This window comes from Rhinopithecus roxellana, chromosome 8, assembly GCF_007565055.1.
Source record: "Rhinopithecus roxellana isolate Shanxi Qingling chromosome 8, ASM756505v1, whole genome shotgun sequence".
Classification (NCBI taxonomy): Eukaryota; Metazoa; Chordata; class Mammalia; order Primates; family Cercopithecidae; genus Rhinopithecus; species Rhinopithecus roxellana.
In genome coordinates, this window is record NC_044556.1 from 132,979,926 (window position 1) to 132,996,014 (window position 16,089).

The 16,089-nt window shown below is 41.4% G+C and overlaps 1 protein-coding gene across 1 annotated transcript in view; it reads right to left on the minus strand.

The window, feature by feature from the left end:
* Nucleotides 1-15,719, minus strand: part of SHCBP1L (SHC binding and spindle associated 1 like) — a 47,629-nt gene extending 31,910 nt beyond the window's left edge. Inside the window, exons 1-5 of the mRNA XM_010368928.2 lie at nt 14,922-15,719; nt 13,622-13,771; nt 2,223-2,437; nt 1,356-1,442; nt 1,065-1,283 (exon numbers count right to left, since the gene is read on the minus strand). Of these exons, the coding sequence (XP_010367230.1) occupies nt 1,065-1,283; nt 1,356-1,442; nt 2,223-2,437; nt 13,622-13,771; nt 14,922-15,335 (1,085 nt within the window). The 5' untranslated portion in view covers nt 15,336-15,719. The remainder of the gene's footprint in view (nt 1-1,064; nt 1,284-1,355; nt 1,443-2,222; nt 2,438-13,621; nt 13,772-14,921) is intronic.
* Between the last annotated feature and the right edge of the window lie 370 nt (nt 15,720-16,089).

Genomic DNA, 16,089 nt, shown 5'->3' on the forward strand with positions numbered 1-16,089 from the left:
CTTCTTCTTCTTCTTTTTTTTTTTTTTTTTGTGACGGAGTTTCACTCTTGTTGCCCAGGCTGCAGTTCAATGGTGAGATCTCGGCTCACTGCAACCTCCGCCTCCCAGGTTCAAGCAATTCTCCTGCCTCAGCCTCCCGAGTAACTGGGATTACAGGCATGCACCACCACGCCCGGCTAATTTTGTGTTTTTAGTAGTGACGGGGTTTTCCATGTTGAGGCTAGTCTCAAACTCCTGACCTCAGGTGATCCTCCCACCTCGGCCTCCCAATGCTGGGATTACAGGCGTGAGCCACCACACCAGGCCTATGCTGCTGCTGCTTCTTTTATTTTTTTCTTTTAAGAGACAGGGTCAAACAACAACAACAACAACAAAGAGACAGGGTCTTGCTCTGTTGCCCAGGCTGGAATGCAGTAGCATGATCAATGCTTACTGCAGCCTCAAACTCTTTGGCTCAAGTGATCCTCCTGCCTCAGCCTCCCAAGTAGTAGCACATGCCACCACATTTCTAGCTAAATTTTAAAAATCTGTTTGTTTATTGTAAAGATGGGACCTCAATATGCTGCCCAAGGCTGGTCTCAAACTCTTGGCTTCAAGTGATCCTCCTACCTTGTCCTCCCAAAGTGCTGGGATTACAGGTGTGAGCCACCATATCCAGCCTGTCTTTATGTTTCTTTTAAAAACTGTTCTGTAGACAGACTCTGTCTATGTCTTGCTACTCTTTTAGCTATAATCCAGTTATCTTATTTGGTTCACATATTATATATAGAGGAGGTCTACTTCTTCCTTTCTTATGCTTTGGCCAAAATCAAAAGAGTTAAAATGAAAGATAAGGAAGGAAATGGATTAATGAGTTCTTTTGGTCAAAAAAAACAATGATTTTAGTGAATTCAGCTAATACAAACATAATTTTCCAATGCTGATAATTGTACCTTGTGCTTACTTCATAAATTAGACATCTAATTTTATACTTCACTTTAATCAGAACATATACCACAAAATAAGTGCTATGATAAAATAACCATGTAAATTTTGCTTCTATTTGAAATAGAGCAAATTATTACCGGAGGCGTAAATCTTCCCACATTTTCAATAATCCACAGAGCATGACTATCTCATAGTATTTTTTCCAGCATTCAACAGCCTCTGCTGCAGATGGATCTTCTTTAATATTGCTCTGATACTCAACGAGTTCGACACGTTTGTTTTTATATTTCTCCAAAGTTTTTTTAAAACGTTGTGCAATAGGACCAGGTATTGTTCCATCCTGTATATCACACCACCTGAAAATTATCAACATAATTACAATGTTTATTTTTTCTAACTTGTGGCATAAGTTTATAAACTATACTTACAAATTAATTCTTTCTTCAATAAGTGCAGCATAATTCTCACAACTTTCTTCATCATCCCAGTCTCTCCAAAGAAAGTCATAAAAAAACCTACAATAAACCAAATTAAGATGACAATAATCAAAAAGAGCCACTACTGATTTAGAGCTAAACAGATATTCTGATGTCAGAATTCTCTACCTCAATCTTAATTCTTAAGCAAAATATTTTAAAATGACCTTTGAGTCAACTAAAATAAAAGGTAAAACTTTAAAAATTAGATGACTTGCATTCTATTTTAGGTTATGGTAAATGAGACAATGAGTGGGACTGTAAAATTCCGTTTCTAAATTTTATAGATTTTGGCTATCATTTGCTCAAAAAATAAATAATATGTAAGATACTACCAAATGTGTATGGGAGGAAAACATTAGAAAAACAAAAACATGCCAAAAAAAATCCGTATTTTGTTTGTGGATAGCTTCCCTCAAATTGTATCAACTTATAAGAAGCAATCATAATGTGAATGATGATATCTAGTATTTGTAATGCCTTTAAATTTGAGAAATGAATGCTAATAAATTTAAGATGCTTAAATATGAATAGAAGTTAATGTTACTTATTTCAAGAATTCTTTTAAATTTTATTTTTATAAAATTTAAGATTAAAAAATTGCAAACTTTTCATTACCTATATATAATGTTTCTGCAAGAAAATGTTTTTACTAAAAGTTACAAATACAATTGTTAATTTAAAATGGACAAATTTAGTCCAGCAGTAGTGAATGAAGATTAAATCAGTAAATGCTTATAAAGTGATTATATGAGCAAAACTTTTACATTAACTTTTGGATATGATAAATGTAACTTTCAAAAGTAAAGGCCCTAATACCTGACAACTTCCAAGGCCAAAGCAATATCATGTATATCAGTATCTTGTCCCTCAACAGGATACACTTCCAAAAGAGGCACACTGTGTTCCAGTTCCTCCAAAATGTCATCAACCAAATCTCTTGGAATATTTGCAATGTTGGAAGAAAAGGGCTCAGCAACAGAAACAGTAACTTTGAAACGAGATGATGAGTCTTGGTATGGTTCACAAGTTACCTAAGATAAATATCATAAGAGATGTAGTTACAAATACCAGTAAGCCACAGGATTTCTTTCTCATATATGAGCTCATTATAAAGTTTCTTCTTTTAAGTTTATGACTTCTTCAACAATCAACATATAGAATAATTATAGATCAATATTAAATATACTATCAATAGTTTTTCAAACCCTACTTCTTAAACACATTTTTTCCAGTTTCATGAAAGGAATTCTGTACCTCCTACATTATTTGTTTCTAAGATTGAGTTGCCAGACTTTGAGATTTCATAAAACAGTGTGTATGTATATATATATATATGGCAGGGTCTTACTGTGTTGCTCAGGCTAGCGTGCAGTGGCTATTCACAGGTGTAATCATTGCACACTCATCCTCGAAGTCCTCAGCTCAAGCCATTCTCTTACCTCAGCCTCCTGAGGACCTGGGACTACAGGAACATGCCACTGTGCCCAGCTAATATTATCGAAAAATTTTTGAACACATTTTGCCATAAAAGCATGTCAAATATAATAAATCATAATTATAAGCTTCCAGTGGGCATCTAGCACATAGTAAGCACTGAATAAAGTAGCAAAATAATAAAAATGACAATGATAATAACAAAAAAAAATAAACAAAATACCAAACAAACAAAGAGCATGCTGAAAAAAAAAAAAAAAAAAAAAGCCCTGCTATCTGTATTACACCATTGGTGGAAGAATGGCTATTCAAACATCAAAAAAAAAAAAAAAAAAAAAAAAAAGCAGAAAAGACATAAAGAGTAAAATTATTATTTTTTTTCCAAAATTGAGATTTTATTGGTCGAGGATCAGTACAGACATTTCAATTTGTACACAATTCTTAACATACGTAACGAAAATCTAAAAAGTCACGTATTGTAAATCTTTTTAAAAATTATTCCAGTGACTTTCCAGCTTAAAATTTGGAAGCAAATTTTCGTTAAGAGGCTATCAAGTACCAGTATCTTCACATGTTGGTCAGCTGTTACATACGGGCCACCAGTTCACAAATGAATAGCACCTACACTACATATTCAAATTTGTAAACTTTCACAGCACAGTAACAAAGTTATTAGGAAAACAGGACTAACAACCAAAGATGTTAGAGAGTGCACACAATTCTGACAGGGAGAGCCATGATCAAAGAGTGGTTTTCTTTTGGAAAAAATTCTACTAAACAACATGGGAATAGAAATAATTAAAAATGTTGAAGACAATAAATACAGGACTGACTCCATATTGCCATTTAATATGCTTCGTATTATAGGATATAAAAACTAACCTCCCACCTGTGGAATGTTAAGCTGACACCCGAGACAGTCAAAGCCTCCCATAATTCAATATCCCACACTACTTTCCGGTTGTACCAAAAAATAAACAACCAGCAAATGATTCCACCTCTTAAAAAAAAGCATTTACACTTAAAAAGTGGGATGAGGTGGGATTCCCTTATTCTTAAAAATGTTTCTAGAACTACTAAAAAATTGGCATTTACAAAATAGTTGATAAAAATATTCTTCTGGATTGCACAAGGGAGACAGGGACCACTGGTAAGACATGGTGTATGGTATTAATCAGACTTGGCTTCTTTCTCTCCTGCTTCATGAGAGGCTGGACTCTCCTCAGTTTTCGTTTCCCTGTTTTCTGCAGGTAAATCTTTAGTTTCTTGGTTAGCCACTTCGGCCTGTTTCCCTTTGCTCCCCTTTTCCCTTTTGTTTGCACATTTTTGTCTGAAGATTTATCCTTCGCTGCTGCCTTTTTCGGCTTCACTTCCACTTTTGCAGGAGGTTTAGCAGACAACCGTGCCGATCTCCTCTTGGGCTCTTCTTTGGCGGCCCCTTTGGCGGAGCTGACCATCCTCTTGGGCATCCTGGCGGCAGGGAGGGCGCCTGCCGGGTGCCTGCGGGCGGCGGGGCGCCCAGAGCCTTCGCGAAACTGGACTGCTTGGCCGCTGCCACTCCTCCTGCCTCCCGAGCTGCTGAGAGCCACCAAGAGTAAAATTCTTAAGTTGATTTAGCTTCATGAACAACATGCTATATTGTTTATTCATCTTATTTCACCATAGTATGGTGATACTTCCCTGCACTTGTCTGAAAATCAGTGCTTCAGAACCAAAGTTGATAGTTTTTTAAAAATTTAATAAATTACATATTAATACAAATTTCAAAATATTGGCACAAATTAGTGTTAACACAAACACTTCCAAAATCTGTTCTGAAAATTTTCAAGTACAGCCAATGAAATTCTCTACTTTTTGGTAGAGTTATGTCAAAAAAAACTTTTAAGTATCAGCAAGTGTTACCTCATCAGTACCTAAAACAATAATCATTTAAATACAGGAAATATTTTCAAATCACTAACCAAACTTTGAAATACAAAGTTTATAATTAATTAAATATAAATTCTATTCTTCAAAGCAGTTATGGGACAGAAGAAAACTTAGAAAATAGAATAACAATTTAAAACTGGGTGTTTGAAGATAATAAATGACCTGCAATCCATATTTGTGACAAGACAAAAATATATTTCCAAAGAATCATTATGAAATATGATACTGAGCTTTATATTTTAATATTTTAGTTCTCTCTCTCTCTCTCTTTTTTTTTTTTTTTTTTTGAAGAAACAGGGTTTTACTCTGCTGCCTAGGCTAAAGTGCATTGGCATGATCATAGCTCACTGCAGCCTCGAACTCCTGGGCTCAAGCAATCCTCTCCACTCAGCCTCCCAATTAGTTAGGACTACCTGTGCCACCACACTCGATTTTTTTTTTTTCTTTTTTTCTTTTTTTGTTACAGACAGGGTCTCACTACGCTGCCTAGGCTGGTCTTGAACTCCTGGCCTCCAGTGATCCTGCTGTCTCAGCCTCTCAAAGTGCTAGGATTACAGGAATGAGCCACCATGCCTGGCCTAGTGTGGGTTTTTTTTTGGGTTTTTTTTTTTTTTTGAGACAGGGTCTCACTCTGTTGCCCTGGCTGGAGTGCAGTGGCTCAATCTCAACTCACTGCAACCTCTGCCTCCTGGGTTCAAGTGATTCTCCAGCCTCAGCCTCCCAAGTAGCTGGGATTACAGGCATGTGCCACCACAGCCTGGCTAATTGTATTTTTAGTAGAGATGGAGTTTCACCATATTGGCCAGGCTGCTCTCAAACTCCCGACCTCAGGTGATCCACCCAACTCGTCCTCCCAAAGTGCTGGGATTACAGGCATGAGCCACACTGCACCTGGCCTGGCCTAGTTTTGATTTTTTTTTTTTTTTTTTTTTTTGAGACGGAGTCTCGCTCTGTCGCCCAGGCTGGAGTGCAGTGGCCGGATCTCAGCTCACTGCAAGCTCCGCCTCCCGGGTTTACGCCATTCTCCTGCCTCAGCCTCCTGAGTAGCTGGGACTACAGGCGCCCGCCACCGCGCCCGGCTAGTTTTTTTGTATTTTTTAGTAGAGACGGGGTTTCACCATGTAAGCCAGGATGGTCTGATCTCCTGACCTCGTGATCCACCCGTCTCGGCCTCCCAAAGTGCTGGGATTACAGGCGTGAGCCACCGAGCCCGGCCGTTTTGATTTTTTTCAGTATTATACATGCATACGGTTTAGAATCAAATTGCTGTACCAGGTTTGTTATGAAAAATAGAATTCAGGCTGGGCGGGGTGGCTCACGTCTGTAATCCCAGCACTTGGGGAGGCTGAGGCAGGTGGATCACCTGATGTCAGGAGTTCAAGACCAGCCTGGCCAACGTGGTGAAACCCCGTCTCAACTAAACAATACAAAAATTAGCTAGGCATGGTGGTGCATGCCTGTAATGCCAGCTACTCAGGAGGCTGAGGCAGGAGAATCGTTTGAACCTGGGAGGCAGAAGTTGCAGTGAGCCGAGATCACACCACTGCACTGCAGCCTGGGCAACAGAGCAAGACTCCTTCTCAAATAAATAAAGAAATAAATAAAAGAGGCCGGGCAGAGTGGTTCACACCTGTAATCTCAGCACTTTGGGAGGCCAAGGCAGGCGGATCACCCGAGGTCAGGAGTCTGACACCAACCTGGCCAAGATGGTGAAACCCCGTCTCTACTAAAAATACAAAATTAGCCAGGCATGGTGGCATGAGCCTATAGTCCCAGCTATCCAGAAGGCTAAAACAGGAGAATCACTGGAACCCACGAGGCGGAGGTTGCAGTGAGCCAAGATCTCGCTATTGCACTCCAGCCTGGGCAACAGAGTGAGACTCCATCTCCCATCCAAGTACTAACCAGGCCCAACCCTGTTTAGCTTCCGAGATCAAACGAGATCGGGTGCCTTCAGGGTGGTATGGCCATAGATGACACTTCATCTCAAAAAAAAAAGAAAGAAAAATATAATTCCTCGCCAGTCTTCTATCACCCTCTAATTCTTGCTCCTCAGAGGCAACCATTTTTAACTCTTTTAGTTGATTATTTTTTGACATTTATATCTTTGTATTTAAATAATATGCTTATATTGCTACTTAAAGTTTTGTTTCCAGTTTTTGGCATTGGATATTGACTTCCAACTCTGAAAGATAAGAATTTAGTTGTCTCTTTCATTTTCCCTCATTTCCGTAATACACAACCACTCTTTTTTGGCCTTTCATTCACCAGTATGTTATATCTTAAGTATTCAGCATTTATCTTAATATGTTCGAAAAATGTGATTCACAGGTGAGCCATGTGGTATGAGTTGATTTTTCTTTCCTGCAAAAAATGTTTTCCCAGCAGTCAATAATTGTATTGCTTTTTGTTTGCTCGTCTTTCTTTCTTTCTTTTCTTTTTCTTTCTTTCTTTCTCTCTCTCTCTCTCTCTCTCTCTCTCTTTTTTTGACGGAGTCTTGCTTTGTCACCCAGGCTAAAGTGCAGTGGTGTGATCTCAGGCTCACTGCAACTCCTCTGCCTCCTGGGTTCAAGCGATTCTCCTGCCTCAGCCTCCCATGTATCTGGAACTACAGGCATGCGCCACCACATCCAGCTGATTTTTGAATTTTTAGTAGAGATGGGGTTTCACCATGTTAGCCAGGCTGGTCTCGAACTCCCAACCTCAGGCAATCCGCCCACCTTGGTCTCCCCAAAGCGCTGGGATTACAGGCGTGAGCCACTGCACCCAGCCATTTGCTCATTTTCTATGTGGCTTTCATTAATTTAGCCCCAAATTCCTTAAGTTGTAAAAATCTCTTTTCAATATGTTCAAAGCCAATAGATTGTATTTGAAATAAAATACTGGTTTCATTTTATTTAAAGCACTCTTCCAGAGTTCTCTGACCAGTTATAATCTGAACTGGCTCTCTAGGCCTGCTATGTACATAGCTGTTATCACTTTGCCATCATCCCAGGAATTCTCTTTGTTTTTCTCTTATGTTGTGGCTTCTCTACATTTTGAATCTGATGTCTTCATATTTCTTGACTGTAGCTGACATCCATTAACTTCCTAAGAAAGGGTGCATTGGACCCTTGACTGTAGCTGACATCCATTAACTTCCTAAGAAAGGGTGCATTTGAGACCTCACATATTTGAAAATGTCTTTTTTCTACTCTTCACTTATAGTGTGACCAGGCATAAAATTATACGGTAGGATATCACTTTCCCTAAAACTTTTGAAAATATATTTTCATAGCTTTTTAAAACTAAGAATTACTTTCGAAAAGTCTGGACGGGGTGAGGTGGCTCACATCTGTAATCCCAGCACTTTGGGAGGCCGAGGCGGGAGGATGTCTTGAGGCCGGGAGTTCCAGACCAGCCTGGTAAACATAGTGAAACCCCGTCTTTACTAAAAATACAAAATTAGCTGGGTATGGTGGCGCATGGCTGAGGCATGAGGATTGCTTGAGCCTGGGAAGTGGAGGTTGCAGTGAGCCAAGACTGCACCACTGCACTCCAGCCTGGGCAACAGAGTAAGACTCCGTACTAAAAAAACAAAAACAAAGAAAAGGGCTGGGCGCGGTGGCTCACACCTGTAATCTCAGCACTTTGGGAGGCCGAGGTGGGTGGATCACGAGTTCAGGAGATCGAGACCATCCTGGTTAACACGGTGAAACCCTGTCTCTACTAAAAATACAAAAAATTAGCCAGGCGTTGTGGCAGGCGCCTGTAGTCCGGGAGACTGAGGCAGGAGAATGGCGTGAACCCAGGAGGCGGAGCTTGCAGTGAGCAGAGATCGTGCCATTGCACTCCAGCCTGGGAGACAGAGTGAGACTCCTTCTCAAAAACAAAACAAAACAAAAAAGTAAAGGTCTGATGTCTGATGCCATTCTACCTCTTGATTCTTTATATAAACCTATCTTTTTTCTCTCCGGAGTCTTACTGAACCTCCTCTTTGGCCCCAGTATTCCCAAACTTCACTATGTGCTGGACACTAAGTGGGCCCTTTCAGTCTACAAATGTATGTCCTTTGGTTCTGAGAAACTTTTACAATTTGACAATTTGCTTTCTTCTGTTCTTGCCACCAACCTCTTCCCCCATCTCTCTTCTCTCTTCCTTTCTTCTCCTCCTCATCTCCTCTCACTGGTTGATCCACCCAGGCTCTTTCTGTGGTCAGTCAGTATCATTAAGTCTTTTTTTTTTTTTTTTTAACATATGATCATACAAAAATATTTCAAATCTTATTCCTGGAGGGATATGCCTTAGTTGCCTGTGTTCTGGAAGCACAGTTGGAAGGTAGAAGATAGAGGATCCCAACATTCAGTACCAGTAAATTTTAATGCAATTCCCTTCTTCCCAGTGGAAGTACTCCCACCCTTAACTATGCTTCTCAAGTTGGCTTCTTAAATTTGTAGGTTTATATCTTTTGCCAAATTTGGCAAATTTCTGCCATTCTTTGAATATTTTTTAGCCCTCCCTCTTTCTTCTCTCCTTCTGGAACTCTGAAGACATGAGTGCTAGGTCTTTCGTTATAGTCCAACATGTCCCTGAGGTTCTGTCCTTTTAAATCTATTTTCTTTATGGTGTTAAGATTTGATAATTTCTATTTTTCTATCTTCAAGTACAATAATTTTCCTGTCTTCATTCTGCTTTTTGTTGTTGCTGTTTTACACATGTTGATGTTTCCAGGTTGTTAGCTCTTCTAGTACCCCATCTAGAGTATATGATGCAAAGAAAAGCCCAGGTGGCTGGGCGCGGTGGCTCACGCCTGTAATTTCAACACTTTGGGAGGCTGAGACGGGTGGATCACGTGAGGTCGAGAGTTTGAGACCAGCCTGGCCAATATGGTGAAACCTTGTCTCTACTAAAAATACAAAAATTAGCCAGGCGTGGTGGCTCACGCCTATAATCCCAGCTACTTGGGAGGCTGAGGCAGGAGAATCACTTGAACCCGGGAGTTGGAGACTGCATTGAGCCAAGATCTCGCCACTGTGACAAAGCGAGACTCAGACTCAAAAAAAAAAAAAAAAAAAAAAATCACCATGATCACCTTAACACCTAAATCCTTTTCTGCATTTCTACACTTGGATCTTAGGCAAAAGGCCAAGAAACCATGTTTTTCCACATTTCTGATTTTCATAGAAGAAATTTCCAGAAATAAAGTGCTAGTTTAAAGTTCTTGATATATTTTGCCAAACTGCTTTGTACAGAAGTCATAAAAAAGTTTTCTTAATTTCTGGACCATTTTATAACCAAAATTAAGGATATGCTAGATTTCCTTCCAATCAAGTACAGTTGACCCCTGAACAACACATGTTCCAACTGGATTGGTCCACTTATATGCGTATTTCCTTCTGCCTCGGCTACCCTAGCAACAGCAGGACCAACTCCTCTTCTTCCTCTTCCTCCTTCACAGCCTATTCAGCATGAAGACAACAGAAATGAACATCTTTATGATGATCTATTTCTATATAATGAATAGTAAATACATTTTTCTCTTTCTTACGGTTTTTCTTTTATGAGACAGGGTCTTGCTCTCAAATTTCTTGCCTCAGCCTCCCATGCAGATAGGACTATACGTGTGCACCACCACCCAGCTCATGTTAAAATTTTTAGTAGAGATGAGGTCTTGCTATGTTGCCCAGGTTGGTCTCAAAGTCCTGACTTCAAGCGATCCTCCTGCCTTGGGCTCCCAAAATGCTGGGACTACAGGCACGGACCCCTGTGCCCTGCCTTTACAATTTTCTTAATAACATTTTCTTTTCTTTGGCTTACTTTATTGTAAGAATATAGTGTTCATCATATTTATGACATACAAAATATGTGTTAATCAACTGTGTATGATATCAGCAAGGCTTCCAGTCAACAGTAGGATATTAGTTAAGTATTTGGGAAGTCAAAAGTTATATACAGATTTTTGACTGTGCAGGGTCCTGCACTGTTCAGGAGTCAACACTATGTTTCTAAGTTTTTTATTTGTTGGTTGGTTATTGTATGAATTCATGTTAGGCAGAATAATGGCCCCCAAAGACGTCCATGCCCTAATCCTTGGAAATCTGTGAATATGTTACCTTACATGGGAAAACGGACTTCACAGAAGTGATTACAACTAAACACATTGAGATGTGGAGGTCATCTTGGATTACCCAGTTGGGCCCATTCTAATCACGAGTCTGTTAAAAGGGGACTGCCTTTTTAGCCTGCAGTGAACCAGAAAGATGCAATGTGAGAAGGACATTGAAGATGGAGGAAGAGGGCCACAAGCCACAGAATGCAGGCTGCTTCTAGAGGTTAAAAAAGGCCAGGAAACAGATTCTCCCACACAGCCTCCATAAAGGTATGCAGCCTTGCATATACCTTGATTTTAGCTCAGTTAGGCCCATGTCAGACTTCTGACCTACAGAGTTGTAAGATAATAAATTTGTATTGTTTGAGCCACTGAGTGTGATAATTTGCTGTGGCAGCAATAGAAAACTAATATAGCATCTAAAGAAAAAGCAATTGGGGGTCCATAGGAATAAATTATTGTGAAATCAGAACAAAGAGCATTATGTAGCATTATTAATACTTCAACTGAAGTAAGACTAAAGAAGGAGAGTCAGATAAAACAACAATATGAATTGTGCAGCACTATTTTAAGACGTCCCAAGAGCTGCTCTCCCTTGTTTTTCTGCCACAAAAGAATTAGAATCTGCCAATATACTGCTCTTCTTTTACCTCTGTTCTTATGTTTCATCTTGTCTTCCTAACATTTAGAGGACATTACTAGACCCTCACAGATTCTAAAGCAAGGCAGAGACAGGTTAAATAATCAATGTATTGCAGGTAAAACCTTAGAAATTGATAGAACTTACAGGTAACCTAATCCACTGAGTTTCCATGGAACTTTAGAGATCTTAAAAAGTTTTATGGAGTGTAGGGGCTATCATGAGGTATTGAGAGAGATGCTAAGACACCATCATCCATTTCAATCAGAAATGTTCTGCTTTAATGTTAAGCTTCCACATAAAACCTGATTGAAAAAAAACCCACAAACTTATACTGCTAAAACAAACAAACAAACAAACAAACAAAATAAAGCCAGATGAAAACCATTTTTATCCAGACGAAAAAAAATCCAGAGAAGTTGTGAAAGATCTAGGTAAGGCTACTCAAAGTCTGAAAATGAGCAAACCTCTAAAAAACAGAGTACTACTGGCTGGGCATGGTGGCTATGCCTGTAATCCCAGCACTTTGGGAGACTGAGGGAAAAGACAGTAATCCTCCCACCTCAGCCTCCTGAGTAGCTATGACTGCAGGTGTTCACCACCGCACCTGGCTAATTTTTGTATTTTTAGTAAAAACAAGATTTCACTATGTTGGCCAGGCTGGTCTTGAACTCCTGACCTCAAGTGATCCACCCACCTCAGCCTCCTGGGTAGCTGGGAACACAGGTGTGTGCCTGTTTTCTTTGGTAGAGATGGGGGGGGGGTTTCACCATGGTGCTCAGGCTGGTCTCGAACTCCTGAGCTCAAGTGATTCACCTGCCTTGGCCTCCCAAAGTGCTGGGATTACAGGCATGAGCCACCATACCCAGATGCCATTCTTTATCTGTAAAACTGACACTGACTTTTCCATAGAACATATATTTTAAAATTGTTTTCAAGTAGTATATAACACAATGAGTTACATAAGTTTTTCTTGTATCCAAAAATACAGATTTAAATGATCTATCTGGGGCAAGGGTATCATTTGTGATTATAAATATTAATTTCTATATAAGGATAATTGACCTTTAACAGAATCAAACATGCCACAATGTTTAGCCTACAGGCCTAACAAAGAAAAATCTTATTAGGGCTGGGCGCAGTGCCTCATGCCTGTAATCCCAGCACTTTGGGAGGCTGAGTCAGGCAGATCACAAGGTCAGGAGTTCGAGACCAGCCTGGCCAACATGGTGAAACTCCTTCTCTACTAAAGATCACAAGGTCAGAAGTTCAAGACCAGCCTGGCCAACATGGTGAAACCCCGTCTCTACCAAAGATACAAAAAATTAGCTGGGCATGGTGGCATGTGCCTGTAATCCCAGCTACTCGGTTGGCTGGGGCAGGAGAATCGCTTGAACCCAGGAGGCGGAGGTTGCAGTGAGCCGAGATCACACCACTGCACTCCAGCCTGGGAGACAGGGCGAGACTCTGTTTCAAAAGGAAGAAAAAAAAAAAAGAAAAGAAAAATCTTATCAGATAAAGGCTTGGAAGATATTAAGATATTATACTAAAAGGGTACTTTTCTTTTCTTTTCTTTTTTTTTTGAGACGGAGTCTCACTCTGTCGCCCAGGCTGCACAATCTCGGCTCACTGCAAGCTCCGCCTTCTGGGTTCACACTATTCTTCTGCCTCAGTCTCCCAAAAAAGGGTACTTTTCAAAGGAAAAAAATTTCAAATTTTGCCAATAGTTTTCTGATCCATTTCTTTTTCTTTCCTCATCTGAAGTAAACTTCATAATTCAGATAAATGAAGATTAAAGGAAAAAGACAGAAAAAGAAGTCCCAAATTTGTTAAAGACTAAATTACTAATTTTATAAGAAATGCACTTTTGTTATTTTTACATTATTTGAGCAAAAACTAGGCTAATAAATATTGTCTGATACTACTAGATTCCATTTAATAATAATGGTTTATAGGCACTAATATTCCCCTTACCTTCTTTTTACACTATTAATTTTCTCAGAGACTTAAAACAGAAGTAAAATGTGTCAACTCTTGTGTATCAATCTCCAAATAATAAAGTCATATTTTAGTCTTTGAAAAAACTGATTCAAAAAGAACAAAGATCAAATAAAATTTATTTACCTCAACCAGTATACCAACAAAAGGGATAGAAGCTTCTTCATATTTCACAAAGAATACGTTGGGATTAGTCTTCCAGACTCCAAGCCATTTGTCTTTCAACTTTAATTTTTCTGATAGGTATTTACCCATAACTTCATCAGCATCTTCTGCCTAATAAGAGAAAAAATGTATATATGTATAAATATATGAAATTATAGATTTTTAACTGTTTTTTTTATTGATTTCTATTTTCAAATGGAACCAATATAGCCTTAAATAATGAACGACCTGGAAAGTTACAGATTTTAACTGAAACCACATCTAGTGGAAAACACGACCAACAAAAAATTAAACTTAAAAGAGATCTATTCACTGGAATAATTCATAGATAAGACAGCTAGTTATTGTTTATGTCTTAATTTTCAACTTTTTATAAATATCACTGCAATGAATATGCAGGTACACAAATTCTTCTGCTACAACTTAAAAAACTAGGTTAGAAACATGAAATATTTGCTCTATTCTGTTTTATCAGATATGTATTTTCTATATTAAAAAAATCATGCCACCAGGCACGGTGGCTCACGCCTGTAATCCCAACACTTTGGGAGGCCGAGGCGGGGGGATCACCTGGGGTCGGGAGTTTGAGTCCAGCCTGACCAACTGGAGAAACCCCGTCTGTACTTAAAAAAAAATACAAAATTAGCCGGGCGTGGTGGCCCGTGCCTGTAATCCCAGCTACTCGGGAGGCTGAGGCAGGAGAATCGCTTGCACCTGGGAGGCAGAGGTTGCGGTGAGCCGAGATTGCGCCACTGCACTCCAACATGGGCAACAAGAATGAAACTCCGTCTCAAAATATATATATATACACACACACACACACACATATATCATGCCGCCTCGTGGACTGCTGAGTGGGAAGTACTCTTAATTTCTAGCATTCTAGTGTAAAAGTCAAGGCTAAGTGATCTTACTCATGTTTGGGCATAAACTGTTAAATAAAAGTACAAAGATTCATGCCTGTGCAATGATAAGGCCAATATATCTTCATTTTTTAGGAGCTCTCAGAAAATTCTCTCAGGGCTGTCCCGTTAACTGACGAATTTTGTCGGAAACTCGAACCTTAACTACTCTAGGGCACGACGCAGGCACCTCTAACAAGGTGAACGCTCTACACAGGTTGACTCAATTTAATTTTTTGAAACGCAGGTTTTCGCTGTGCCCTGTGGACCCCCATCCGCCTAAGAGGGAAGCCCCAGATGCCTGTCCCCAGGCCCCCGCGAGCTTCTGACGGTTGTCTTCCTGCCCTGGATCCGCTCACCTTACAGTCCTGCAGCACTTGGTCGCAATACAGCGACACCTTCTCGTCCCGCCACATCCCCCTCATACGGGACCCGCAGACTGGGGGCAGGAGCTGCGCCTCCTCTTCATCCTCAGGCACTGACGGCAGGGGCTCCTCTTCCTCCTCCTCGGCCGCCTCTCCCGGGTCCTCGGCCTGAGCCGCGGGCAGGCGCTGGAGCCGCAGCCTGGCCGCCTCCCGGCCCGCTTTCCCCTTCACCTGGCGAGGGAAGGCCACCACCGACCGCACTGGGATCGCGGTGCCCTTCAGGGTGGTCGCGGCCGCCGTGTCCCCGGGGACAGCGGAGGCAGCCTTCTCGCCTCGCCTGCCTGGGCTGATGGTGCGGAATGAGTCCGCGGGCACCGAGGCCCTGGAGGCCGACGCCATCGACGCCATCTCCTCAGCAGCCCCAGGGCCTGCGCAGCCGTTGGCCACTTTTCCCGCCCTCGGCAGCTCTGGCCAGTAGGTGCGCTGTGCTTCAGGCCCGCAACGAGCGGCGGCTCGAGGGAGTCCGGTCCGGTAGGGTGTCGCGGCTCGGGGAAGGATGTGGGGCGCGGCCCAGGGCTAGGGGGCGCGGGGCCTGAGGGTAGAGCGCGGGGACCTGCGGAGGCGGTCAGGGTGCTGGGGGCGGGGGGGCGCTGCTCAGAGCGGAGTGGGACGGGGCAGAGTGCCTGGGCTCAGAACAGGGGTGGGGGGCCCGGGGCAATGTTGGGTGCGGCTCCGTGTGGAACCCTCACCAGGTGCCGCTCACACCAGAAGGTGCCAGTCGAGCCCCAACGCACTGGCTCTAAACCCAGCCCTTTCTCTCCCCCAGGGGAGGTTTCCTTAGGGTCCTCATACTTTCAGGGTGATTACGAGTCACCCTCCAGGTCATCAGGACCTAAAAAAAGGCGCCGCCTGCCACTCCACACACGTGTAACTGCACAAACGAAGCCTGAAAGAAAATTTATTTTCATACTGGGAGGTGACACTAACTGGAACCCTCTGGTTATTAGTAGAGGAAACCCTAGTGACAAATCCAGCAACCTAGATTTCCCTCTCAGCTCCCACCTATTACAGGGTTCACCAAATAAGATTTCCTTTACATTTTAAACAGGACTCTCACTTGTCGCCAAGATGTGGTAATACCAAGAAGTTAGTCTGTTTTCTT